The 26,354-nt window shown below is 35.0% G+C and overlaps 2 protein-coding genes across 8 annotated transcripts in view; one reads left to right on the top strand and one right to left on the bottom strand.

Annotated features, from left to right (window-relative positions):
- The window catches only part of LOC142352992 (RNA-binding protein 28-like), a 133,119-nt gene extending 125,243 nt beyond the window's left edge, over window positions 1-7,876 (top strand). Inside the window, exons 11-13 of the mRNA XM_075405161.1 lie at window positions 3,555-3,704; window positions 6,922-6,996; window positions 7,378-7,876. Coding sequence (XP_075261276.1) covers window positions 3,555-3,704; window positions 6,922-6,996; window positions 7,378-7,824 — 672 coding nt within the window. The 3' untranslated portion in view covers window positions 7,825-7,876. The remainder of the gene's footprint in view (window positions 1-3,554; window positions 3,705-6,921; window positions 6,997-7,377) is intronic.
- Window positions 7,877-11,591: 3,715 nt separating this feature from the next.
- The window catches only part of LOC142353595 (uncharacterized), a 74,989-nt gene continuing 60,226 nt past the window's right edge, over window positions 11,592-26,354 (bottom strand). For 6 of the 7 annotated variants that reach the window (XM_075405880.1, XM_075405878.1, XM_075405881.1 and 3 more), the window contains 6 exons: window positions 25,948-26,091; window positions 24,119-24,307; window positions 23,498-23,670; window positions 19,453-19,617; window positions 17,551-17,719; window positions 11,592-11,948 (listed from right to left, as the gene is read on the bottom strand). In XM_075405880.1, coding sequence (XP_075261995.1) covers window positions 11,865-11,948; window positions 17,551-17,719; window positions 19,453-19,617; window positions 23,498-23,670; window positions 24,119-24,307; window positions 25,948-26,091 — 924 coding nt within the window. In that variant the 3' untranslated portion in view covers window positions 11,592-11,864. Of the gene's footprint in view, window positions 11,949-16,895; window positions 17,015-17,550; window positions 17,720-19,452; window positions 19,618-23,497; window positions 23,671-24,118; window positions 24,308-25,947; window positions 26,092-26,354 lie in introns of all 7 variants that reach the window. The other variant, XR_012761056.1, reaches the window with a different exon arrangement.

A 26,354-nucleotide genomic window follows, 5' to 3' on the forward strand; every position in this document is an offset into this window, starting at 1 on the left:
ATTAATTTTGCTACTGAATTAATTTTGCTAAGTTTTTTTGAAATTCAAAAAAATTTTTAATGTAAAGATCTCAAATTTCAGCAAAATTTTAATAATTTTTGCTAATTCTAATAATTTGTGCTAAAATCTGGATCTTCTGTTCTTTTTCAACGAAACTTTTTGAAATATTTAAGGAGGCAACGAAGCTTTTTGAAAGCTCAAAAACATGATAATTGATAAATGTTATTTTTACAGAAGCTATTTTGAAAATTTTAAAGATTTTTAAGCATCTGTTTTGTAATTTTGACTTTTTCTTTGGATATGGATAAGTTTTCACCATGTTTGGCTCGTATGTAACCCGAAATTTTGTTGTAGCCTGCATGTTTTTGGCGAGCAATTGCCTGTTTTTTGAGGAAATAAGTTCTTTGAACGAAATTAACCGCAGATTTCCAACGTACTTTTTAGTGAAAACTACCAGTTACTAAGTAGACCACGGTGTTGTCGCGTTATCAATTTTTTTTCAACCTTACAAAATCTTCTTGATTTCATTAACACTAAGACTTTTAAATGATTTTATAAAGAACTTGCTTTTACAAAAAAATCTATTATTGTGGTTTTTGCTCGTGCTTGTTGTTTGTATCCGAAAACATATCTGTGAAATGCCAATTTGTGTTTTGTTTTCGGAATTTTTGTATAGGAGTAGTTAGTTTTCGTTACCTTAATGACCAGAAGAGTATCTACAGTTCAAATTCTGTTTTAATAATTCTCAAATTGTAGAAAAAGTATTCTGTTTTGCTTGTGTTATCCAATTCTTCTGTTAATCAATTGAAGAGTTTTACATTTAATTCTTTGGATTGTAATTCAGGATTGGTCCTGCTATGCTTTTTAAATTGCTCTCAAACAATGTTTGAAGCAATTATATAAGCCCTGTGATCTTTTTAATGCAATATTTTGCCTGACCAATTTTTTGTCTGACCCTTTCAACTTTTTCTTAAAAACAGAAAATATGCATTAAGTTTTCTTGGAGCCTTACAGCTTACTTTTCTCGAAGTATGCGATTAAACGAAACTGTTTTGAATTCATAAATTTATGGTTTGTTTGATACGCCCCTTCAACCCCCGCCAATTGAGTTGTATACTCTTCACCTGCCACTTCACCCCTCATCCCCGGTAATTCACATTGCTCCACCAGTAAACCAGCGCGCTTGACCTGCCCACTCAGCGCCCGTCTCACCCTAGCCTCCCTAAACCTTAGCTAACTACTTACAAAGACAACCGCTGACCAGTCGTTTAAGAGTAATTCGCCCGACGTTAGTCTGTTATGTTGGAGACAAATATTTTCACAGGTAGGTTCTAGCAGTCTCTCGCGTAACAGTGAATCCGATATGTTTAATAGCCGCCCTCATCTTCTCAGCTGGCTATTATGGCGCTCCTATTTTTACGACTCGAAGAGGAGTATTGGAGAAGTCCTTTTTTAAATCAATTTTATTGTAGTGAATTTTGAAACGGGAAATGAAACACTTGAAAAAATTTGGAGCGATTTTGTTGCTGAACAAAATGAAGAGTGGAGCAGAACGAGAGTGGTTTTTGTTCTTATCGCTGTTTTCTAGGGAGCGAGAAATTGAGGTGTGAAAAAAATTCTGTAAGCAAGTGAATTTTTTTGTTCTTGTGCGGCATTTTAAAGCGGTTTTTTCCATTTTTTGGTTAAGAGGTTCGGTTATAATTTTCTGTTAATTTTAGGCTGGTGTTGGTAGTGGTTTGAAGGTTTCTGGAATTTTATATGAGTTTTATGCTAATTCGGAGGTTTTTCATGTATTTTACTGATTTTTGGGCTAATTTTTGCGATTTTTTGACTTTTTGTTTTACTGCCTCAATTGGGTATTGAAAAGACCCCTATTACTTGAGCAATTTTAAATTAACAAATAGTTGCAACTTTGTGGATATGAAGCAATTTTTTTTTGGTGAGAAATATGACGAAAAATAGCGAAAATTGGAACTATTTTTCTTAATTTTTTTCGTTTTTTTCCGTTCTTTAGATAAATTTCTTAGCCTATTATGACTTCCCTATTGTTTTGGGATAATCTGGATACCCTTTTGGCTGAAAAGAATTTTTCTTTGGATTTATGTGCTTTTGTAATATTAAAAAATTTATTAACTTTTTCCAGTTTTTTAGTTGTTAGTAAGAGCTTTTTTTTTCATGATTTGGCATCAAGTATTTTTAAAACTTCTCATTAGTGGTTTTAGTAGGTACTAGTTGTGCTAATGAAGTAATTTTTACAGAGATAGTTATTTCGGGGTCTCGATTGATGGCAAATTTTGATCAGATTTTTTTAATCATATTTTAATAGATTTGATTTTTTTTTACTTTTTCGTTTTATGATTTTGTTTCAAGATTATCCTAAATTAGTGGAGGCAGGTTTTGTCTGATGCGTAGCTGAATTGCATTTAAGTGGATTTCCACTTCGAGTCGTTTCCGGAATTCTTCCGGATTTTTTTTTTACTTCGTCGAACTTTTTTTTCGCTTTACCCATTTTGCCGCTTTTTTACATTTTGCGTGAAATCTTCTTGACTTGTTTAGGCTAGTTTCACTCTTCTGTCATTCTGCTCAAAGTCCTTTTAAACAGAAGCTGCTCAGCAAAGCAATTCAAAATGAAGGGAGTCAGTATTAAAAATCAAAGTCAGAAATAGAAACGGGATAAACCCATAAAGCCCATTTTTAGATGCCCGGTACTTCAACTTTGTTTTCATAAGTTTTAGTTACTATCTATAATGCTTATTGGTATTGATACTAGACCCTGTAGCCTCTCACTGAGAGACAGGAGTATGTTCAATTACGAAGTGACATCAAAATAAATCGCACTTAAAAATGTTTTTATACAAAAATCAATTTTTGTTGGTATTTTCTTTTCTTTCAATCCCAATAGAGTTATGGGAATCAACGGCGGCTATTTTCCGGCAATCTGCCGGGTATGTTCATTGTTCAGCGTATCAGTTGTCATCACTTCCGATGTAAATTGTTGTCATCGCTTATGAGGCAAAAAAAACTAATTTTTTTTTTAGAATTTTTGCGGTAAATCTTCATATAGTTTTAAATTTTTTTCGGATTTCTTAAATTTTTTGTCCAGTGGGCATCAGAGATTCTGACATGTTATGAATCGTCAAACTATTTAATTTTCTGCTCACCTTGGCAAAAAGATTTCAAAAATACCTCGGGCAGGAGTTGGGGATAAAATCAAATCTTATTATTGTTCGGAATGGTTGTTTCATCGTTAAAGAAAACTAAGCATCATGTATGGTTACTTCAATCAGGCTTTGTGCCTTGGAGGACGTTCCTGCTGCATAAGAAATCGATTCTGATTACTTTGTCGAATTCTAACTGTTTTACGAAAATTTTAATCGTCCAACAAACCCCAATTGGAGATGTTCGTTTCGTTGTCGGGTGAACTTCAAGGCAATTCTAGAGCAGTGATTGTACTTTGTATACACTTTTGTACTCAGAAACCAGGTATTGTATGCTGAAAAGCTTCAATTTATACTTGAAGCTAAGTACCACTAGTTCTGTTTTTGTTGCTACAGTGTCGCATAATGAAGGCCAAGACAGACAAGACCTCAACTGGACTGGGTAAAAGTCTGGGCTTTGCCTTTGTCACCTTCGGAACCCACCAGCACGCACTCAAAGTCTTGGAATATTTGAACGACAACCCAAAAATCTTCACTCAAGAGAAGGTAAGCGAGTTTTTTGTTCACTGCCTGTTGGCGGTGCATCAATTCAAGATGGCCGAAGCCAATATTGTGAAACTTTAAACTAAGCCCCAAAAAGTGGGAACTTGACTTTTGTCTTAACCATTGTATAAGAGGCCGAAGAAATTGAATTATGAAACTACATCAAGAAAATGAATACTTTTTTTTAACAATACCTGAATTCATAATGCCTTCATGAATACATTATATTTACATCAAGAACAGTTCAGAGGTGTAGAATGTGGAATATCTTCCATAGATTACGATCGGAATACTGTTTGATTGTTTTAATTGCGATTTGCTCTGTAAATGTCGCGTGGAAGAGTAACTAAGATCTGTGTATTTCATTATTTTTACCATTAAAAACGAATAAATACCATTGAACTGGGGAAAAAGAAGACACAAGTCCTCAAAGAGCGAATGTCAACGTCAGATATTGTGACGGCCGTTTTTGAGTGATGTCGTTATTTTTAGCATATGTGCATTATAAAGTAATCTCAAAACGAAATGGGCAGAGCAAATATGGAGTAAAGTAATTTTTAATAAATTAACCAGTTGTCTGTCCAAATTAAATAGCGGTGACCCAATACATCATACGTACTTTAATCAAATTTTTGTGTATGATTAGGTATCATGGTTAATAGCCGCCCTCATCTTCTCAGCCGGCTATTATAGCGCTCCTATTTTTTTTTACAATTCAAAGAATTTGAATTGTATTGGGGCGCTGTCTTTTTACGACTCGAAGAGGAGTATTGGAGAAGTCCTTTTTTTTTTTAATCAATTTATTGGAGTGATTTTTGAAGCGGGAAATGAAACGCGTGAAAAAATTTGGAGTGATTTTGGTGCTGAACAAAAGTGAAGAGCGGAGCGAAAAGAGAGTGGTTTTTGTTCATACCGCTGTTTTTGAGAGAGCGAGAAATTGATGTGTGAAAAAATTTTCTCTAAGCGAGCGAAATTTTTTTGTTCACGTGCGGCATTTAAAAGCAGTTTTTTGCAACTTTTGATGGTTATCAGGTTTGATTATGATATTGTATTAGTTTTAGGTCTGTTTTGATAGGAATTGAAGGTTTCAAGTAGTTAATTTGATTTTTAATGCTAATTTGGAGATTTTTGATCAGTTTTGTTGATTTTTAGACGAAATTTAATGATTTTTACCTGTTTTTTGTTTTACTGCTTTAAGTGGGATTTGAATAGAAGCTTTTTACTTAAGGAATTGTCAGATAACAATTGATTAAAGTTTTGTGGGTATAAATCATTTTTATCTTAGGAAAAATGACAGAAAAATTGAGAAATTTTAAACCATTTTTCTCATTTTTTGCAGTTTTTCTTTTTTAATCTTACACAAGCTTCTTACCCACCCTATTATAACTTGCCCATTGTCTTGCGGGTTTTTCATTGCTCTAATTGCAAGCGAACCTTATTCGGTTTTATGTTTCCTTGTACTATTAAAAAACGCATTTAGTTTTTATAGTTTTTTGTTCAATTTGTTTTTGTATGCCGTTTCTATTCTTCCTTAATTTCTTTTTGGCATCTGCGGAGGTTTAGGGTTCACAATAGTTGTTCTAGTTGTTTAGTAATAAGTATGAGCAGTTTTGGATTTGAATTTTTTTTGAGAAATATGACAAAAAAGGGCGAAAATTGGAACTATTTTTCTTAATTTTTTTGGCAGTTTTTCGGGTTTTTCTCTTTTTTAGACAGTTTCTTAGCCTATTATGAATTGCCTTTTGTTTTGCGAACATCTGGAAACCCTATTGGCTGAAAAGATTTTATTCTTTGGATTTATATGCTTTTGTAATATTAAAAAAATACTAAATTTTTCCAGTTTTTTAGTGCAAGTTGATTTTAGAGATTTTTTAAATAATTTGGCTTCAAGTATTTTTAAAACATTGGCTTAAGTGGTTTTAGTAAGTACTAGTATTTCTGATGAAGTAATTTTGGCAGGGATTGTTATTTCGGGATCTCAATTTATAACAAAATTTGATCAGATGTTTTTTTCAGATTTTAACAGGTTTGATTTTTTTGTTTTTACTTTTTTGTTTTATGGTTTGATTTCGAGATAATCAGAAATCAGTGGAGGCCAAATTTTTCTTATGAGTAGTTGGATGGCGATTAAATGGATTTTCAGTTCGAGTCGTTTCCGGAATTCTTCCGGCTATGTTTTTTTTTTTTAAGATCTGTTCACACATTTTCATGATTTTTGAAGTCAAATTGGAGTGGTGATTTTGGTCACGCCGAAATAGGAAATGGAGCGAAAAAGCGAGTGGTTTTGCGGCGTGAATTTTTTTCGCTCTAATTTTAAAGTAGAGTGAGAAAATGGTGTTTGAACAAAAATCGATTTCTCGGTAGTGGTTTTTTGTTCACATGCGGCAAATCCACTCTGATTTTTACTGTTTTTTCGATTTTTTGGATCGGATTTTTTTCTAAATGGTTTTCCGAATCCATTCACAGCTCATTCTAGGCCTAGTTTTTTGTGTGAATTGAATTTTCATTTCTCGCTAGTGGTTTTTTGTTCACATGCGGCATTTTGACATTGATTTTTTGTTTTTTTTTGTTTTATCTGATTTTTTTAAATGGTTTTCTCAATTCACTGGTATTCCATTCTAGGTCTAGTTTTTTTGTTTAGTCAATGAAAATTCTTTGAATTGTACGTCAGGACTTGTCCTGCTATGTTTTTTTACTTCGTCGAATAAAAAAATGTTTCGCTTTACCTCATTTTGCCGCTTTTTCAACATTTTGCGTGATATCTTTTTGACTTCTCTAGGCTAGTTTCTCTCTTCTCTCATTCTGCTAAAAGTGATTTAGAACATCAGTTGCTCAGCAAAGCAATTCAAAATGAACAGAGTCAGCATAAAAAATTGAAGTCAGAAGTAGAAACGGGATAAACCCATAAACCCGCTATTTGAACGTCGTTCCTATAAGTCTTAGTTACCACCTCTAATGCTTATTGGTATTGATAATAGCCCCTGTAGCCCCTCTCTAAGAAACAGAAGTACGTTATGTTCAACTACGAAATGCCATCAAAATAAATCGGACTTAAAAAATATTTTTGTACAAAAATCTTTTTTTTTCAATATCTTCTATTCTTTCAATCCCAATCATGCTTATTGGAATCAACGGCGGCTATTTTCCGGCAATCTGCCGGGTATGTTTGAAATTTCGAATGGCGATGTGAGAGGTAATAATTACTGGGAATCATTTTTAGCGACCCGTGGTCGAGTTCTCGTTGGAAAACATGCTTGCCCTCAAGAAGAAACAGCGCAATCTACTCAAATCAAAGGTATTCACTCTTTTTAAACACCACAGATTTAGCTATGGTTTATGATGAGTTCTATTGCAGTGTTAGCTTTGAGCTCAATCAATTTTTATAATAAAAGTTTTTAAACTAACCTTTGCTTATAAAAGAGTTGTTTGTTTGTGTGTGTGTTGTTTAGCAGTAGATAGTGGTCGGTATATTCTGGTCAATGAAGATCTTGACAAGATGTTTTTGATGTTTTTCAATAATTATCATGATCTTGCATGACATGATAAGGTGCATTAAGTTTCATCTCACTGCACTTAAATAGTAGTGTTACGTTGATAGACGTAAGCCATTAAGATTTGTTTTTTGGTTCTGTTTTATCTATGGTTATCTTTACAATGTCGTGGTGACTGTTAATAGGGAGTCGACCCCACAAAAGCAGAGAACAGAAAGAACAACCACGTTTTATCATTCAAATCCAAACGGAAGATGAAAGCTATGGCCAAATCAGTTGCAGTGCCCGACTCTGAAAACCCAGCTATAGCAAATAGCGGCAGCGAATTGCCATCGGCGATCATCGATAATTTATCGGCGGCCGATTTGAAATCGAGAATGAACAACCCTATGCCTAAGAAGTCATTGATGCGATCTGTTGATAAGAAGAAATTGAACAGTTCTATCAAAAACAGAAAACGGATGAAGCAGTTGAAAAAAGACAAATTGGCTAAAGAAAGAATGTCAAGAAATGATGATACGAAAGTTTCGAACAAGACTAAGAAAAAGCAGAGAAAGAAGTTTCTGAAACAACCTTTAACTGATAACTTAGATTCTATTATAGCTAAACGTGTTGCAAAAAGTACTGTTTAGTTTTTTTTTCTAAATAAACGATGTTTTTGTGGCTAATTGAATTCGGTTCGAATTTGCTTTTAAAACAAGGCGAGAAATATTTAGTTAATGAGATGGGCATAAATTTGAGATCAACAAAAAAGCTTTTCAATGGACTCCGTATGATCAGTTAAGGGTGATTGTTAGCTAAAAATTAGCCGTAGTGGATTATTAAAGCACTATTTCAGCTTAATTAACTGCTCCCGAATGAAGTAGAAAGCTGATTAATTGCTCTTGAACGAAACTCATAGCAACTATTGTAAACGTGTTGGTGTTTTTTAAAGCTGATTTTTCGCTTGACCGTTTTTGCGCTTTTCTTCTAGAACATTCTTTGACTTCTCAAGTAAGTTTTTCACGCTTTTGGTCTTCATTTTTGAGTGATCTCTATTGTTCTCACTCCGGAGTAAAGCTTGTTACTAATGTAAAGTCGGTTGCAGCATGGCAAAAAGAAGGGCCTGATAGACAAGTGCTCAGTGCATATGGTTATGGATCGGGAGCTCAATGGTTCGAATTCGGGGGGGGGGGGGGAGCGGTCAAATGTTTTTCCACCCGCCTGTCGCAAATAACGGTTCATGGCCACTTAAGATTGAACAATTTGGGAGATTATCTTTTTTTTGTTGAGTTGGTAGCACTCAAATGCTTCTAAAAACTGTCATGAAAAAAATATATAATTCTTTGAAATATTACTGAGGTTAATTTAAACTCCATTTAAAAAAATTTAGAAAACGGAGTTCAAAATTTTAGTAAAATTAGCACAGATTTGTTAAAAATTTCAAAAGGTGTCTTCAATTTGATTATTGACCTTCCCAGTGCACTAATAATTTAAAATTGCAAACTGTTCGAAAATGGTACCTGACTATAAAATGCCGACAGCTGGTAGTAAGGAAATATGTGAAAGCGTGACAAGAGTGAAAACTTTTGAGCTTCAATTTCTTGCTGAAAAACAAAGGATTTGAAAAAAATCTTTCGAACGATTGATTTAGATTTCAAGAGCTTTCCGATGTTATTACTACTTTTGTATCTGTCTGCAAAAGATCGGTGGGCCAAAATTTGCTCAACAAAAAAGTATAGTAGTGTTACGTTGATAGACTTAAGCTATCAAGATTTGTTTTTGGTTCTGTTTTATCTATGGTTATCTTTACAATGTCTTGGTGACTGTTAATAGGGAGTCGACTCCACAAAAGCAGAGAACAGAAAGAGCAACCACGTCTTATCATTCAAATCTAAACGGAAGATGAAAAATATGGCCAAATCAGTTGCCGTGCCCGACTCTGAAACCCAGCTATATCAATTAACGGCAGCGAATTGCCATCGGCGATCATCGGTAACTTATCGGCTGCCGATTTGAAATCGAGAATGAACAACCCTATGCCTAAGAAGTCATTGATGCGATCTGTTGATAAGAAGAAATTGAACAGTTCTATCAAGAACAGAAAACGGATGAAGCAGTTGAAAAAAGACAAATTGGCTAAAGAAAGAATGTCGAGAAATAATGATATGAAAGTTTCGAACAAGACTAAGAAAAAGCAGAGAAAGAAGTTTCTGGAACAACTTTTAACTGATAACTTAGATTCTATTATAGCTAAACGTGTTGCAAAAAGTACTGATTAATTGTTCTTGAACGAAATGCATAGCAACTATTGTAAACGTGTTGGTGTTTTTTGAAGTTCATTTTTCGCTTGACCGTTTTTGCGCTTTTCTTCTAGAACATTTTTTGACTTCTCAATTAAGTTTTTCACGCTTTTGGTCTTCATTTTTGAGTGATCTCTATTGTTCTCACTCCGGAGTAAAGCTTGTTACTAATATAAAGTCGGTTGCAGCATGGCAAAAAGAAGGGCCTGATAGACAAGTGGTCAGTGCATATGGTTATGGATCGGGAGCTCAATGGTTCGAATTTGGGGGGGGGGGGGAGCGGTCAAATGTTTTTCCACCCGCCTGTCGCTTGAGAGCAATTCTTCCGACATTAGTCGGCTGATGTTCAATTTAGGTTTGTAGCAATTTTTCTTTTTCGCATGACGCATATCACATGTCCTCAAATAACGTGACCAGCAGCTCTCTTAGGGCCTGACCTCTTACTAGTCTTTAAGTACGGCGACAACGAAAATGTTTGAGGAGACAATAATCAGGGCGATTTGACCCGCCTCCCCCAGGATAATACCCAGTCGCAAAATTTCTGTAGTCCTACTTCAGAATAAACAGTTTGATATTTTCATGACTTTTTTTAAAAAAACCCAAATGTTTCCATTGCTCCATTTTTCGTGAAAACTATTATTCCTGTAATAAAAGGTTTCGCTACAAAAGTTTGATATACTTTTTTAAGCTTAGTTTAATATTTTTTCCTGGTTACAAAAAGCCACTGAGTCTGCTACTGGGCGGTGGGACTTCACAGTACAGTTGTTAATAGTTCGCAAACAAAAATTGTAGCGATTGTGTTTATCCTCTGAGTCTTCTTTTGTCTGAGCTCTCTTGTAAAACCTAGTTCTCCTCTAGAAGGATTTTTCGTACCAATGGCTCTCTCGTTGCTTGAAAGCGCTTCGCCCTATGTGAGTCGGATGATATTAATAATATTTGAAATGCTATATTGAATTAAACCCAGGGGATATGAATAAATCATAGCATTTAAATTGAAAATCTGTTTGTTAAAGAGATGTTCCACAGATTTGCTGAAGTGGCTTGTTGCTCAGAAAGTCAGAACCAAAAAAGTTAAGCTAAAATGTATCTGCGAATAAGAGAAGGGTTTCGAGAACGTCCACTGAACAACCACAACAAAAAATTCGAAAATGTTTCTTGAAACTAAATTTCTCAAATCAATTTTGTGCCACTGAAATCCACCCATCATCCTACGCTCAAATAACGGTTCATGGCCACTTAAGATTGAACAATTTGGGAGATTATCTTATTTTTTTGTTGAGTCGGTAGCACTCAAATGCTTCTTATAACTGTCATGAAAAAAACATACAATTCTTTGAAATATTACTGAGGTTAATTTAAACTCCATTTAAAAAAAATTAGAAAACGGAGTTCAAAATTTTAGTAAAATTAGCACAAACTTGTTAAAAATTTCAAAAGGTGTCTTCAATTTGATTATTGACCTTCCCAGCGCACTAATAATTTAAAATTACAAACTGTTGGAAAATGGTACCTGACTAATAAAATGCCGACTCCTGGTGGTAAGGAAATATATAAAATGCTCATGAAAAGTACATACGAAGCGTCAAAAAAACTCAAATGTGTGAAAGCGTGAAAAGAGTGAAAACTTTTGAGCTTCAATTTCTTGCTGAAAAACAAAGGATTTGAAAAAAATCTTTGAACGATTGATTCAGATTTCAACAGCTTTCCGATGTTATTACCACTTTTGTATCTGTCCGCAAAATATCGGTGGGTCAAAATTTGCTCAACAAAAAAGTAGGGCTAGAATAAACTTCCTAACCTACATTTCAATGGGAGTTGGAACAGCAAGCCTTGCGCTGGTAAAAAATAACAGAATGCAGCTCAAAACTTGTAAGTGGCACTTCGAGACCTTTTTTCCGCATTCTGGACTGATCTAACATTTTAAAAATTGGATCTTTTCCGTTTGTAAACTTATAATCCCCCCACCAAGTTAGAGGGTCCATATTTTTGCCAACACCGCGTACGAATGTGCTACATTATCTTAATGGTTTGCCGTATATTTGCAAACATTTTTAACTGGGGACACATACATAACGGGTCAATAACAGTGTACTACAATGCAAACTTTTCTAAAACAATTGTTACAAAGAAATTTGAATGTATATTACTGTATTGACTTGTACAAAAGTTACAAATTGGACTAATGTTATTATTAACACAGGATAAATTTATCTGGCCTTTAGGGAACTCAATTCATATTTCTTGTAATAAGTAAGATTAAGCGAGAGAACAGTATCTAACATCTACGAAGTCGGTTAGTCGGCCAATCTTACAGATCGGGTAGCTGAACTAAGAGTGATCGTTTTTTTCTTTTTCCCATGTTAATCATCCAAGAGTTGTACTGTAATGTATTAATGAGAAGCAAATATTGACATTGAGTTGCCATATCCACTACTTCGTAATGTGTTCATAGGGCTAGCAGTTCCATTGAAGAACTAAAAAAAAGCAATGCTGAAGTCTTATCGACGCAATTAAATCGGAACTTTGCATTTCGATCTCAAAGATACAGAAAGCTGCAAAGAGACTGTCTAAAATTAGCTATATTATCGCTGCTTAGCAGCAGACACTTTTTCAGGTATTTGTTTTTGTTCCAATTCCCAATCAGCTTTGAGGGGGGGGGGGGGGGGGTGCGTACTGTACCACTATATGCTCAACTGGTTTTTTATGTGAACTCAATTTTATGTGCAGCCGATAGATGTATTTTACGTAAAGAAGTTTGTATCAAAAGTATCACAAAGCCCTTCGAGTGTTAACATTTTGAATGTGTTTGGTTATGAACTTTCGCACGCAGAATAAAAAGCGTTTATAACTAAGTAAAAAAATTAATTTCTCAAAAAAGAGAATAACAAAATGATATTTTACAGTAGAATTTAGAGATTTACAGGAGAGATCTGATTATTAGATCAAAATGGTGATTTGAATTTGTGGAATGGAGGAGACTCTAAAAAACTGGTATTTATACTCAATAACAATGGGGCATATCAATATTTGAGTCTTTTGTTACATTGTGATTCATGGTGGGATAATGGTATGTCTAATAACTCACTGCTATTATGACAAATCATACAAAAGAAAGCAACTATTCGTCTTAACAATTGAGCGGTTGAAATTCACTTTCAGTTTTTTGAACTGTCACATCAATTGTACGGGTAAGTTAAATTCTCATGCTTTCTAAGATTAAGATTAACAGTTGAAGTTTTAAACCAATTATCTCAACAGAATGCTTCAGCTTCTTAACTTTCTTCTTCGAGGACTTTATGCGGTTTAATTGCCCATGTTTTATTCAATGACGTCAATGGAATACAATTGCTCTTAAGGCTGCCGGCGCAATTTTATTTAACTATATAAAATTTTTAGAGCTTCTTTTATCTTGTTCGATTGCACTTTAGTTCTTTGCTGGTTTTTAGTCATTTGCATTGACTTTCATCCAGTTTTCATTGCTTTTCAGCTAGTTCTACTTCTTGCAGATATTTTGACTCAAATTTTGACTGTTTTCAGTTGTTGTGTCTTACATAACACGAAACTTTGAAGCGGCCTTCAATGGTTGTTATTTTTTAACATCGAAAAAGACTAACATATATCAAAAAATTGAAAGTATTTCGAAGACTAAATGTTATCCTCCCAAACAGTTACACAATTTCACCATGTAAGTTGACATATGACTAATTTCAAATGAGTATAAGTCAATGTTTTGTTTTTTGGCAAAATTGGAAAAACAGTGCCAGTGAATATTTACTTCCGACTAATAACTGTTTCTTCTGAAATTGTCATACTGGACTCATGCATGCAGTAAAGATACATACTTATAGACGTATAGAACTTTTCCGTGAAGATACATATGCTTGAAGTTGATATTTTACGGTTGGAGGTTTAGAAACACTCATTTTTTTGGAGCATACGTAAGGAAACCAATACATTTGATGGAACAATTACGTCACGCGTTTTTCAAAAAACCGAAACCGGACTTGTCTCATTTTAAGTTGAACGTAGTTATTAACTATAAGCATAGAGTTTTTCAAACTTTCAAAGCTTAAACACTAACAACTCAAAGCGCTCCGTTTAGAAGTTTCCCTCTGCATTAGACATTTTGCTTCGGGGCTACCAAAAACGGAGCTACAAAAATTCTCAAAATAAAGTGGGTTTCAACGGATTGGCTGTCTGAGTATATAAACTCATGTACTTCTACGTCATGTATTTTTTGGGCTAAAATTAAATGAACAAAAAAACAAGCTGAGCATATAAATAGTAAAAAATCTGACTAAAGATACAATGGGGGACGGACAGTTTTTTCAACGTGCAATTTTTCAAGTGGGTCGGATGTTGACCAAAAATTGGAATTGTTCTCCAACAACTTTTTGATGTAAGTTTGAAACGGGGTGGGAGTTTGACCAAAAACAAAAATGTCCCCACCAATTTTTATCAAAAAGATTGAAACAAGCCAAGCCCCCATAGTATCATTGGTCGGCTTTTATACTACTCCTCCTCACCTTATCCCCCTTTATAGTTCCTCCTCCAACAAATTGGCGTTGGGACAAAATTTTCAAAAAGATGGCAGCAAGTTGAATTGAGGAAAGAAGTGTTTCGTTTCAAGTATGTTACTTCAACGGAAGTTCAATTAGTTTCCAATATAGCAGCCTTAGGTACAAACACACAACATTGCACCACACATTGCTCCGTTTCTCCTTGATGTCTGCAATTTCCTTCTCATATGCATCCTTCAGCACCTTGTAGTTCTTCTTCTCATCGTTGCTTGCCCCATTGGCTAGTGGTGCAGGCTCATTGGGTTGCTCCTCTTTCCCCAGTAGTGATTTGTTGAGTCCCTTCGTCTGCATCATCGCCACAAATCTCGTGCTCCAGATTGGAAAGTCCTGTGCCTTTCCTATGTAGGTCAGCAGCTTCACTATCTGTTGATCCATTCTAATTTGAGCAGGCAAAAACAGTTGTGAAAGGAAAAGGTACTAAGCAGAAAAGGATTCCGACTGTCAACAATAAATTATTTTTGCTTTGGAATTTAATTTTGTGACTTAGAAAATTGCTGGGCCCATAACCTGTTTGGTTATGAGCTTTGGCAAGCGGAATAAAAAGCGTTTATAACTAATTAAAAAATTAATTACTCAAAAAAGAGAATAACAAAATGATATTTTACAGTAGAATTTAGAGATTTACAGGAGAGATCTGATTATTAGATCAAGATGGTGATTTGAATTTGTGGAATGGAAGAGACTCTAAAAAGCTGGTATTTATACTCGATAACAATGGGGCATATCAATGTTTGAGTCTTTTGTTACATTGTGATTCATGGTGGGATAAAGGTATGTCTATTAACTCACTGCTATTATGACAAATCATACAAAAGAGAACAAGAAAGCAACTATTTGTCTTAAGAATTGAGTGGTTGAAATTCCCTTTCAGTTTTTTGAACCGTCACATCAATTGTACGGGTAAGTTAAATTCTCATACTTTCTAAGATTAAGATTAACAGTTGAAGTTTTAGATCAATTATCTCAACGGAATGCCTCAGCTTTTTAACTTTCTTCTTCGAGGAGTTTATGCGGTTTAATTGCTCATGTTTTATTCAATCACGTCAATGGAATATAATTGCTTTTAAAGCTGCCGGCTAAATTTTATTTAACTACATAAAATTTTTAGAGCTTCCTTTATCTTGTTCGATTGCACTTTAGTTCTTTGCTGGTTTTTAGTCATTTGCATTGACTTTCATCCAATTTTCATTGCTTTTCAGCTAGTTCTACTGCTTGCAGATATTTTGACTCAAATTTTGACTGTTTTCAGTTGTTGTGTCTTACATAACACGAAACTTTGAAGCGGCCTTCAATGGTTGTTATTTTTTAACATCGAAAAAGACTAACATATATCAAAAAATTGAAAGTATTTCGAAGACTAAATGTTATCCTCCCAAACAGTTACACAATTTCACCATGTAAGTTGACATATGACTAATTTCAAATGAGTATAAGTCAATGTTTTGTTTTTTGGCAAAATTGGAAAAACAGTGCCAGTGAATATTTACTTCCGACTAATAACTGTTTCTTCTGAAATTGTCATACTGGACTCATGCATGCAGTAAAGATACATACTTATAGACGTATAGAACTTTTCCGTGAAGATACATATGCTTGAAGTTGATATTTTACGGTTGGAGGTTTAGAAACACCTATTTTTTTTTTAGAAAACGTAAGAAAACCAATACATTTGATGGAACAATTACTTCACGCGTTTTTCAAAAATCTGAAACCTGGCTTGTCTCATTTTAAGTTGAACCTAGTTATTAACTTTAAGCATAGAGTTTTTCAAACTCTCAAAGCTTAAACACTAACAACTCAAAGCGCTCCGTTTAGAAGTTTCCCTCTGCGTTAAACATTTTGTATCGGGGCTACCAAAGACTGAGGTATAAAAATCCTCAAAATAAAATGGGTTTCAATGGATCGGCTGTCTAAGTATATCACTCATGTACTTCTACGTCATGTTTTTTTGTGGGCTAAAATTCACTGAACAAAAAACAAGCTGAGCATATAAATAGTAAAAAATCTGACTAAAGATACAATAGGGGGGGGGGGGGACATGCACTTTTACAACATGCACTTTTACAAGTGGGTGGGATGTTGACCAAAAATTGGAATTGTTCCCCAACAACTTTTTGATGTAAGTTTGCAACGGGATGGGAGTTTGACCAAAAACAAAAATATCCCCACCAATTTTTGTCAAAAAGATTGAAACAAACCGAGCCCCCGTAGTATCCTTAGTCGGCTTTTATACTACTCATATAGTTCCTCCTCCTCCCCCCCCCCCACTAATTGGTGTGGGGACAAAATTTTCAAAAAGATGGCAGCAAGTCGAATTGAAGAAAGAAGTGTTTCGTTTCAAGTATGTTACTTCAACGGAAGTTCAATTAGTCTCCAATATAGCAACTTCAGGTTCAAACACACAACATTGCACCGCAATGGCAGATCCGAAATGACTTTCGCTGATTTTGCCCCCGCGGATATTGGTTGTGTCTATATCAATAGCCTAGCTTTTACATGTAACCCAATTCTGCAAAGTTCTTTTGTGTTCCATGTATTTATTAATACAGTAAAATGGAATTTAGTTATAACTTCGGTCAAAACTGACAGAGGCGATTCAGGTCTGCCTTTGCGGCGTAATGAAGAGAAAATGTTGAAATTCAGAAACGCTGAGCAACATAACACATTTACGTGCGTGCAGGTCTTAACCGAGTTGAAACGAGAATTTATTTTTTTAAAACCTCAATCTTTTGGGTCGACGTTTTGTCGAGTCAGAAATTGAAAAATGTTTGCTCATTAATTCCTAGTTTCTACTCGGATAATGTAAACAATATTAACAACAATAGCAAACAACTAACTCACACAAATTTTTCCGAAGAATCCATTTAGGTCAAAGCCCAGTAACCCAACTGTCTCTGACCTCTTACAGGCCAGGGTCATTTGGATTTTCGATTGGGCTTTTTCTCAATCCAGGTGGCTAGCTAGCGGTTCAAAAACAGCTTACACACCATTCATCAGCAAACTATGCCCACTTGATTATAATTAAAGTTGACGCGAATTTATTACCTGCGGTTATTTGTCATAACCAGGAGGCAAATTTTTTCGTAGTTTTTTGTTCCCAATCAAGTGGTTAGTTGGTCAAAAACAATATCAACTCATATGAACTACTGCGACTGGGGTAACTTTATAAACTCGTAACTACAGTTTATCTAAGATTAACAATTAAAACTATTTTTTACGCTGGGTTAATATAGAAATAGTAAAGTTATCTCTAAATTTTTTCTTGTTAGTGACTACTAATCCACATTCACCAGTTAGCTCATGACATCGTAAGTCAAAAACTCAATCTGAGATCTGATCAGAATCCGATAGTTCTTCCGTCTGCGTGAATAATCAAAAATAACACTTTCAGTGGTAGAATTACTGGTTAGTAGTGAGTTATAACTGATTAACTAGTGAGAGTTAATTAAGGCGAGAGTTCTGATTAGCAGAAAAGTGATGATTTGCGACTTCTTACTTTCATCTCGTATTCTTTTAGACTTCTTTCCAGTGTCAGCTTCTCGTCCGCTACTGATGATAACTTTTCCTGAAGGGTGTTGTTCTCGTGTTTCCAGTCGCGAAGGTTCCTCTCACTTGAGCTGAGAGACCGGGAGAGGGATTTGTTCTCTTCCATTGCAGTCTCCAATCTAAAATCATCATTTACCAAATCCATATCATCATATCGCCTATATAAGCCTATATCATCATATCATCTGTATAAGCCTATACCATCATCACCTATATTACCAACATAAGCAATCTTTTAAGAAGCTGTTTTCACAGATAAAGATTATGTCGCCAATCGTACATTTTGAGCAAGCAAATTTGCTTGCTGATGTCCGCTCCCCCCATGTTTTAAGATTCAGATGCAGTGACAGTGAGGTAATACATTGCAAGTTTACTTAAAATTGGAATTATTTGCCACTGATGTCCACGATTGCAGAATTTGATGACACGCGAGAAAGGCGGACAGATTTTTGTAACTATTGTCCGGAATTTTGCGTCAACTACATCCGTGCTAAGATAACTACTTTCCACGCAAGGCTTCTAAAACTGATTAAAGGAGACAAGGGGGGATATAGTTGCTTCTTCTTATCAAAATTCAGTGAGGAGCAATTATATTTTTAATCCGTCGAAATTTTGAACATAAATTAAGGGTTCAAAAGTTAACTTAAAGTTGGTTGAACTTAAAGTAAGGGAAAATTTTTCGCTTAATCCGTCAAGGCTTCTGAAACTGATTAAAGGAGGAAAAAAGGGATAAAATTAGTACTTCTTATCAAAATGAAGTGATGGATAATTTTAATATTAATCCGTGAAAGTTTTGAATATAATTTAAAGTTTAAAGTGCAGTGATGGCGATACCCCTGCTCACAAATTGCGGACATTTATGACAGAAAAACGTGTTTTTTACGATATCAGTGACGGAACTTTGTAAGGATTGTCCGCAATTTTCTTGTCACTGTTGTCCACAATTTAACCATTTTTCTCACACGCGAGAATGGGTGACAAAATGTCGTCATTCGTGTCCGCAAACGCGGACTCAGTTGAATTTGAAGGATTGGCGACGTCATGAGATAAATATGTTAAAAGACTGTCAAATGTCTTCACAAAACGGTCCTTGACTCTTGCGCCTCGTTTTTAGGTTAAACAGTCTGCGATATAATTGGTCTCTTTAAAATTTGTTGTTATTCTTTCGCAATATTATTTTGTATCTCTTGGAAATTCAATGCTTTTTGTGTCAAAAAATTGTACGATATATGAATCAAAATTGCACTCGCTCTTTAAAGCTGTAGCAAGGTAACCTTCTTTATAACCGTCTAAGCCCAATCTTAATAAGCCTATCTTTCAAAAATTCAGATCTCTGTTTTTGCCCCCCCCCCCCCACCTGCTTAGTCAGTGCATATTATTTCCACCTCCCAGACGCACGTGCCTTATTTTTACATAATGATTTACTATGTAATGGCAAGTGCTCTGTAACTGGGGTGCATAACGTAATGGGGGGGGGGTAGGGGGGAGGGGGAGGGTACAAACGCAAAAGATAAAAAAAATTCTACATTTTTTTACCCGGGGTGAGATAGTAGAAATATTAATAGAATTTTAACACCTGTTGGGGAACCGTCTCAGACGTTAAATACACAGTCTAGACCATAACTTTTGTCGCCCTAATAAGAGTCATAAGTCCGATACTTCAAACCATAAGCGCTCTATGTCGAATCACAAGGCTGAAGTTTTGGACCGTGGCGCCTTAATTAGATTCATGCAACCCATAAACATTAATTCCAATTCATTCAAACACATATTCTTGTTAAAAACCTTCTTTATTTCACTTAGAAAAGATAAAATTAAGCAATACTGATCCAAAATATATCTCTTTGCTCACTTTGACGATAGGTCTCGTTTGTCTTCGTTGACTCTTTTCAGCATCTGTTCAACTGAAGTGCGCAGACTGGTCTGGTGACTCAGCTCCAGATTCAGTGACGTCACTTTGTGCTCCAAGGCAGCTATCTTCTCACCCAGAGACTGTCGCTGCTTACTAGACTGGTCTCTGCAAAACATCACGATTATAAAAATTCAAATGAAATGATACAACCCGACTTCAGAGATGAGCCGTGAAGAACAATAGAAATGTTTGATTATAGTAGGCGAAACCAGTAGGCAAAAATTTTTCAACCGAATCCTGTTGAATTTAAGCGAACACTAATTAAAACACTTAAAGGAGGTATTTCCAAGTTCATTTGAAGAAATTCAGTTGTCAAGTGTTGCTAACATCCCCAGAATAAGGTCCCACAGAAAAGCTACTTCCGATCAGACCGAGCTGGGACGTACACGTGGGTATAGTGCGACCTAAGTTGCACGGGCTGCCGGGGTCGAGGTTTTTGGGTGAATTTTCGTAAGAAATACGGTGAATGCAGTGAATTTTTGTAATAAATGTTGTGATTGCGCTCAATGCGGTGAAAAAAATAATTCACCGCTTTTCACCGCATTTCTTACAAAAATTTGTCGCATAGACTATTATGACAAATTAACGTAAGAAATGGGGTGAATGCGATGAAAAAAAATTCACCGCTATTCGACCCCAGGCCTGAGTGTCAACGCTAATAAACGCAAAATTATGTAAGATTGGCACTGAATGCATTGAATTTATGTAAAATCTACGCTTGAGCACCAATCCTACATAACTTTTTGAATTTAGTGTCGATCTAAAAAATTTTTTTTGAATTTAGTGTCGATCTAAAAAATTTTTGCATTGAATTTACATATATCTGTGTTAAATTTAGCGTTGATCTTATATGGAAAGTGTTATAACCGCACAATAATTTGGAAACAAAGACCAAAGTCTGAAAATAAATGGCTCTAAAATCGGATTAAAGAGCAATAACTGACCATTCTTATTTGACTAGTTTTTGAATCACTGTTATTAGTGATTCAAAGATAAAATTACAGGCAATTCAAAGTAATTCTTGTTTATAATTTTGATGAATTAGTTTTGTCGGAATCTTAACAAGGTATACTATCTCATCAAATTTTGGTTAAGTAATATAGGTTCGAATTGCGGATTTTATAACAATATGAAGTGATTTTAACATGTATTGATGAATGATCTGATCGACCTCTTATGTCCCAATAGCTTTTTGTCCAAAATCTTCAAGATTTTGACAGTAAACGTTTGCCCATTGGCTTCCAAAATTAGCCTCACGCAGTTCACTATTTGCCTTGTATCCACAAATCTGCCCTGCAATATAATATACAGAAATTGAGAGGTAAAAACGTGAAAGCACAATGTCAGTGGCCACAAAAATTAAAACCAAAACAGTACAACAAAAATGCGGAAAACAAATAGTGAAAAATTACCAGTATAAAAGTCAGAATTGAGACAGAACATGTAGAGAATGAGCCACATGTGAGCATTGAGAAATACCACAGTTTGTCTTAGGCTAGCTAACTTAAGCTTAACTGAGGGATGAGAGTTGATGTGAGCGCAAGGGTTGGGGGCTGGGGGGGGGGTTGAGCCTGCGTGGTTATGAATGAGATAGAGGAGTGGATTTGGGGGAGGGAGTGAAATCAAAAGAACCCTAGGAATCGAATTTCACACCATTAATTTATGTTTCTCAAATAATTTTGGTGAATTGACAAAACAGAATCGGCAAATACTTAGAGACAAGTGAGCCCTAAGTCTCTAGGAGAACGTAATGCTCTCCTCGCTTACGTTTAATCCCGTTTTTGAGAACAAAAATTAAATGGTCAGTCAAACACAGAGATCAGAACAAAAGTCGGTAGTGCAAAACATGTTCTAAAAAGCAGCAGAAATTTGTTTGAGAGCAATTAATAAACATACCCGGCAGATTGCCGGAAAATAGCCGCCGTTGATTCCAATAAGCATGATTGGGATTGAACGAACAGAATATATCGAAAAAAAAGATTTTTGTACAAAAATATTTTTTAAGTCCGATTTATTTTGATGGCATTTGGTAGTTGAACATACTTCTGTTTCTTAGAGAGCGGCTACAAGGGCTACTATCAACACCAATAAGCATTAGAGCTGGTAACTAAGACTTATAGGAACGACGTTCAAATAGCGGGCATCTAAAATTGGGCGTTATGGGTTTATCCCGTTTCTATTTCTGACTTCAATTTTTTATACCGACTCTGTTCATTTTGAATTGCTTTGCTTAGCAACTGATGTTCAAATTCACTTTTAGCAGAATGAGAGAAGAGAGAAACTAGCCTAGAGAAGTCAAAAAGATTTTACGCAAAATGTCGAAAAAGCGGCAAAATGGTAAAGCGAAAAAAAGTTTGACGAAGTAAAAAAAACATAGCAGGACAAGTCCTGACGTACAATTCAAAGAATTTTCATTGACTAAACAGAAAAACTAGACTTAGAATGGACTATGAGTGAATTGAGAAAACCATTTTTAAAAAAATCAGATCAAAAAAATAAGAAAAAAACAAAATCAATGTCAAAATGCCGCATGTGAACAAAAAACCACTAGCGAGTAATGAAAATTTAATTCAAACAAAAAACTAGTCCTAAAATGAGCTGTGAATGGATTGGGAAAACCATTTAGAAAAAAATCCGATCCAAAAAATCGAAAAAACAGTAAAAATCAGAGTGAAATTGCCGCATGTGAACAAAAAACCACTACCGAGAAACCGAATTTTTGTTCAAACACCGTTTTCTCACTCTACTTTAAAATTAGAGCGAAAAAAATTCACGCCGCAAAACCACTCGCTTTTTCGCTCCATTTCCTGTTTCCGCGTGACCAAAATCACCACTCCAATTTGACTTCAAAAATCATGAAAATTTGTGAACAAATCTTAAAAAAAAAAAGACAGCGCCCCAATACAATTCAAATTCTTTGAATTGTAAAAAATACGAGCGCAATAATAGCCGGCTGAGAAGATGAGGGCGGCTATTAATTAGAAAGGACTTTCTGATAAAAATAATTAGATTATTTTTTTCTCTATCTGCTTGACAAAATTCTGCATCATGTCACTTGATTGAAATTTTGTTGCTTTTTTGAGCACACATTCTTGATAATTTTTGATAAATTTTTAAAAGTAGTTAGCTTGGGCTTGGTTATGGTAAAGAGACAAGTATCAAAAAAATTTTTCCGAAGACTGGAAGCATATATTTTGTTTTTCATTTTGATCAATCCTTTTGTTTTCATATGCTTGTGGAGCAAACTTTAATTGTTTAATAAAAAAAATTACTTTTGTTGCGTCAATTGAGGCAGGACTAACAGTAAAAATACCCGAGTTAAACTATCCCAGATGATCATACAAAGGTTTACCATAGAAATGGTATATTGTAGAACATGATTCGGCATAGAATCAGATATCATCTATGACCCTTGATGAAACCAAGATAATTATATATAATCTAAGCAATAAATCAAGAAGAGATTAAAAAGAGCGAAAAAGAAGAGAACAAATAAATGTTTGTTGAAACAGACCATCATTTCTAACTATTAAAAATGTAAGTTTTAATGGCATTGGGTACCGGAGAGACAGTAACAGGTTGAAAATTTGAGTCCAAGATTATAACAATGCTAAAAAACGAGCGAATTTACCCGGACTAAAAAGAGTGTTCCGTTTTGCAATCATAATACATGGGAGAGATTATTTCAAATCGGATTCCACTTACGCCTTTATCTTTACCTCATTTGAGCTTGTTTACAATATAGGGGAAATGAAAAATTGTCTTTATGCGCGTTAGGTTAAAAAAAATCCAAGTGCAATGGTTAATAATGCAATTGGAAGGTAACTAAAAACTTTTCGATCAACAAATCGGATACTTTTATATGTGAGAATTCTACCCGAGTAACGTTAGACCAACCCCCTCCCCCGCCTCCGAATTACCGTGTGTATGTAAATATGCCGTAATGAAGTGCTTTGTTGGGAAGACCTAAAAGTTTGAGACGTACTTGAGTTTGTCCATTTTGTCCTTGTAACGAGACCTGAGTTGTAAGTTGCGAGTGAAGTCCTCGTCCTGTTTCTGAGTCAATTTGTCCATCTCAGCCAACAGTTCGTTGATCTCAAATTGCAGCACAAGACAGTGTTCTAGAAGGTTCTCTTTGTTCATGTCTATCAACTCGTTCTAAAACATACAGGCGGAAATGTTAAAACAAACGGCTGGAAATGTTCCTGTGACGTCACAGTACTATAACACTACTGCGTGTTTTGTTTTACTATTATTTAAGGAAAAAAGAACCATAGTTGATATCACGTGTTTTCAATTTTCAATTTAATCAAAAAATTGCCAAATGCGATATTACACAACATGACAAAATTTGCACAATGAACATTGTTCTCTAAATATCTTAACGACAGTAAGGCAGAACAGCCACTTGAACTTTCGAAAGTTTCCAACTTGACTGTTAATTTAATAGCGAGAGAAAAATTGGTGCGGGTTTAATAACAAGTCTTTGTGATCTCAAAAATATGGAATGAGTTAATTCTTAACAACGAAGAACCATCAACCATTCTTTTACTCTTTGCTCATATTTTTATTGCAGCAACTCATTTGTATTTATAGGAAATCTCACCTTGTCTTTGAGGGAGAACTTCCCATTACCCCCAGGTGCGTGTTTCCTCTGTTTTGGGGTTGATGAAACTGGAGGCTGATGGGCTGTGGATGAGTCCTTGTGGCTGTTGGATGTGAATGAGTTGTTGTCTATATCCTCTTCTAATTCTTCCCTCTTTGATCGGTATGATTGCAGCTTGTCGTAAAATCTCTGAAGCCAGAACAAATCAATTGCTTTTTCGACTTTTAGACAAGTGTGTGTGCTTTTTTTTAAAATAAAATGGGGTGCAAACAAAAAATCAAAGCAATGAGAAGTTCTTCTTTTTTAAATTAAAATGTTTTCCGAGCTTTGCGATTATTATTACACATTCAAACAGATGGACAGCATATGTTCTTGTCTCACTATCCATCGCTAGATCAAAAAGCTAATTAAGTTGCTCTGATCGCTATTTTTGAGAATTGAAACTTCACTTTTTTATGTTAATTGAAAAAATAGTTGTCAAAATTTTTAGGTGATATAAGTATAGATTGCGTGCTTTTTCGCCATTACTGAGAGTTTCTTGCATTTGCATATTAATGTGTTCAATTAGCAGTGAGCTGCTAATTGCGATTTTTCAGTTGGTAATTCACGCCACCTTTTAAACCGCGTTTTGACTATGGTTTGTATTTGGTTTTGGTATTTTCGTTGGTTTCTGGTGGTTTATTTTGAATACTTGTGAACTGTGTATTAGAGTAATGTCGATTTACAAAACGGGTAGGCAGATTAAGGTCCTAGACCATATTGATCTTCGATAGTATTATCTTCAAGCGCCTAGGGAAAGAATACAAGCTTGAATGACAGCATTATTGACAGCATTGACAAAGCGACGGCTACTGCCGGCGATAACGATTTATTCAAATCTTTGATCTCTTGAATGATTTTTGATTGGCTTGGAAATCTAATAATAGTACTGTGATTGTGCTGAAAGTTTACTAAAAACAGTTGACCGTCCTGTGTCGCGACGGAAAGAACGCGACAAATGTTGGTGGGAGGGTTAGGGAAATTCCATTCAGAAGTAGTTTTTAAATTTTTAATATGAAGATTATAGTTCTGTTGCTCAGAGTCAGCAGATTTCCTGTTGATCTCAAGATGCAATAAACATGAAATGTTTTAGATTCAGTACATGTTTCAAAATAGTTTTTAATTTCTTATCGGGGACTATTTGAGATAGTTAATTTGTTAAAATATTTGTTTATTTATAGTAATTAAATCATAACCATTTTTCCTGCAGAATTATAAGCATTGATTTAGAAATTGAAATCGGAGTGAAAAGACGGAGGGAAATTTCTGTTCAAACCTCGGTCAGAGCACCCCGGTTGTTATTTCCAATAGTTGGACCAACTATTTTTAATTTAGACTAATTTATCATCACTTGATGCAAGTCTTAAGAAAGGGTGTGAAGCGATGTAGTGGTTCAATTCGTGCTGTGTAATACGACAGGTGCTTAAAATTAGGGTTAAGTTTTAGGGGGAATAAAAGAGAATAGAGGCGATAGCAGAACGCCAACTAGCATAAAATTGACGACTAAATTTTCAATGGAATCTGCACAAGTTACTGACCTGATGGCCAAAATGATTAATGAATTTTTATACTTTTGCCGTGAACAATTTTCAACCCAAAATCAATAATTTTTAGTCGAGAAAGTAACGTTCCGTCTTGCTATCGATCAGGGGCCTCAACCAGGGTCAAGGTTGAGGGTTTGTGGGCACTTTTTAAGACCTCAAGCTGCGCTAGCATTTGATACAGTTTACTATTACTAGTTTTTTATTACCATTATTACTATTGTAAAATACACTTGGTCAGGAACGAACCTCTTTGTCAGCCTGTCTTTCCCTGTTGACCTCTTGTAGCTGTACTTCTTTGTGACTGAGTTGTTTCTTCATCTTGTCAACTGTCAATGCATTGTCTTCTTTCTCTCGCGACAAAAGTGTCCGTGTCGTTTTCAGCTCTAGCTCCTAGGAGCACAAGATCATCATATTTATTTAACTTTTTTTTCGTAGCCTTTGTGAATTGTTTATAAAAAATGTGTTGGATAAACAGCTGTTGGTACCCCGTTTGTTGTATATTCATCTTTTCTCAAGTATCAATCGTTTTCAATGGCCTTAAAGCTGCAAAAATTAAGTTAAAATTTCTTTTTTAGAGTGTTTGCAAAGTTTAAATCCCAGTGTCTAGCGAGGATCGAAATCCTTTATTTGTATATAAAAATCATTATTATTTG

Source organism: Convolutriloba macropyga, chromosome 14 (assembly GCF_964194025.1).
Source record: "Convolutriloba macropyga chromosome 14, txConMacr16.3, whole genome shotgun sequence".
Taxonomy (NCBI): Eukaryota; Metazoa; Xenacoelomorpha; order Acoela; family Convolutidae; genus Convolutriloba; species Convolutriloba macropyga.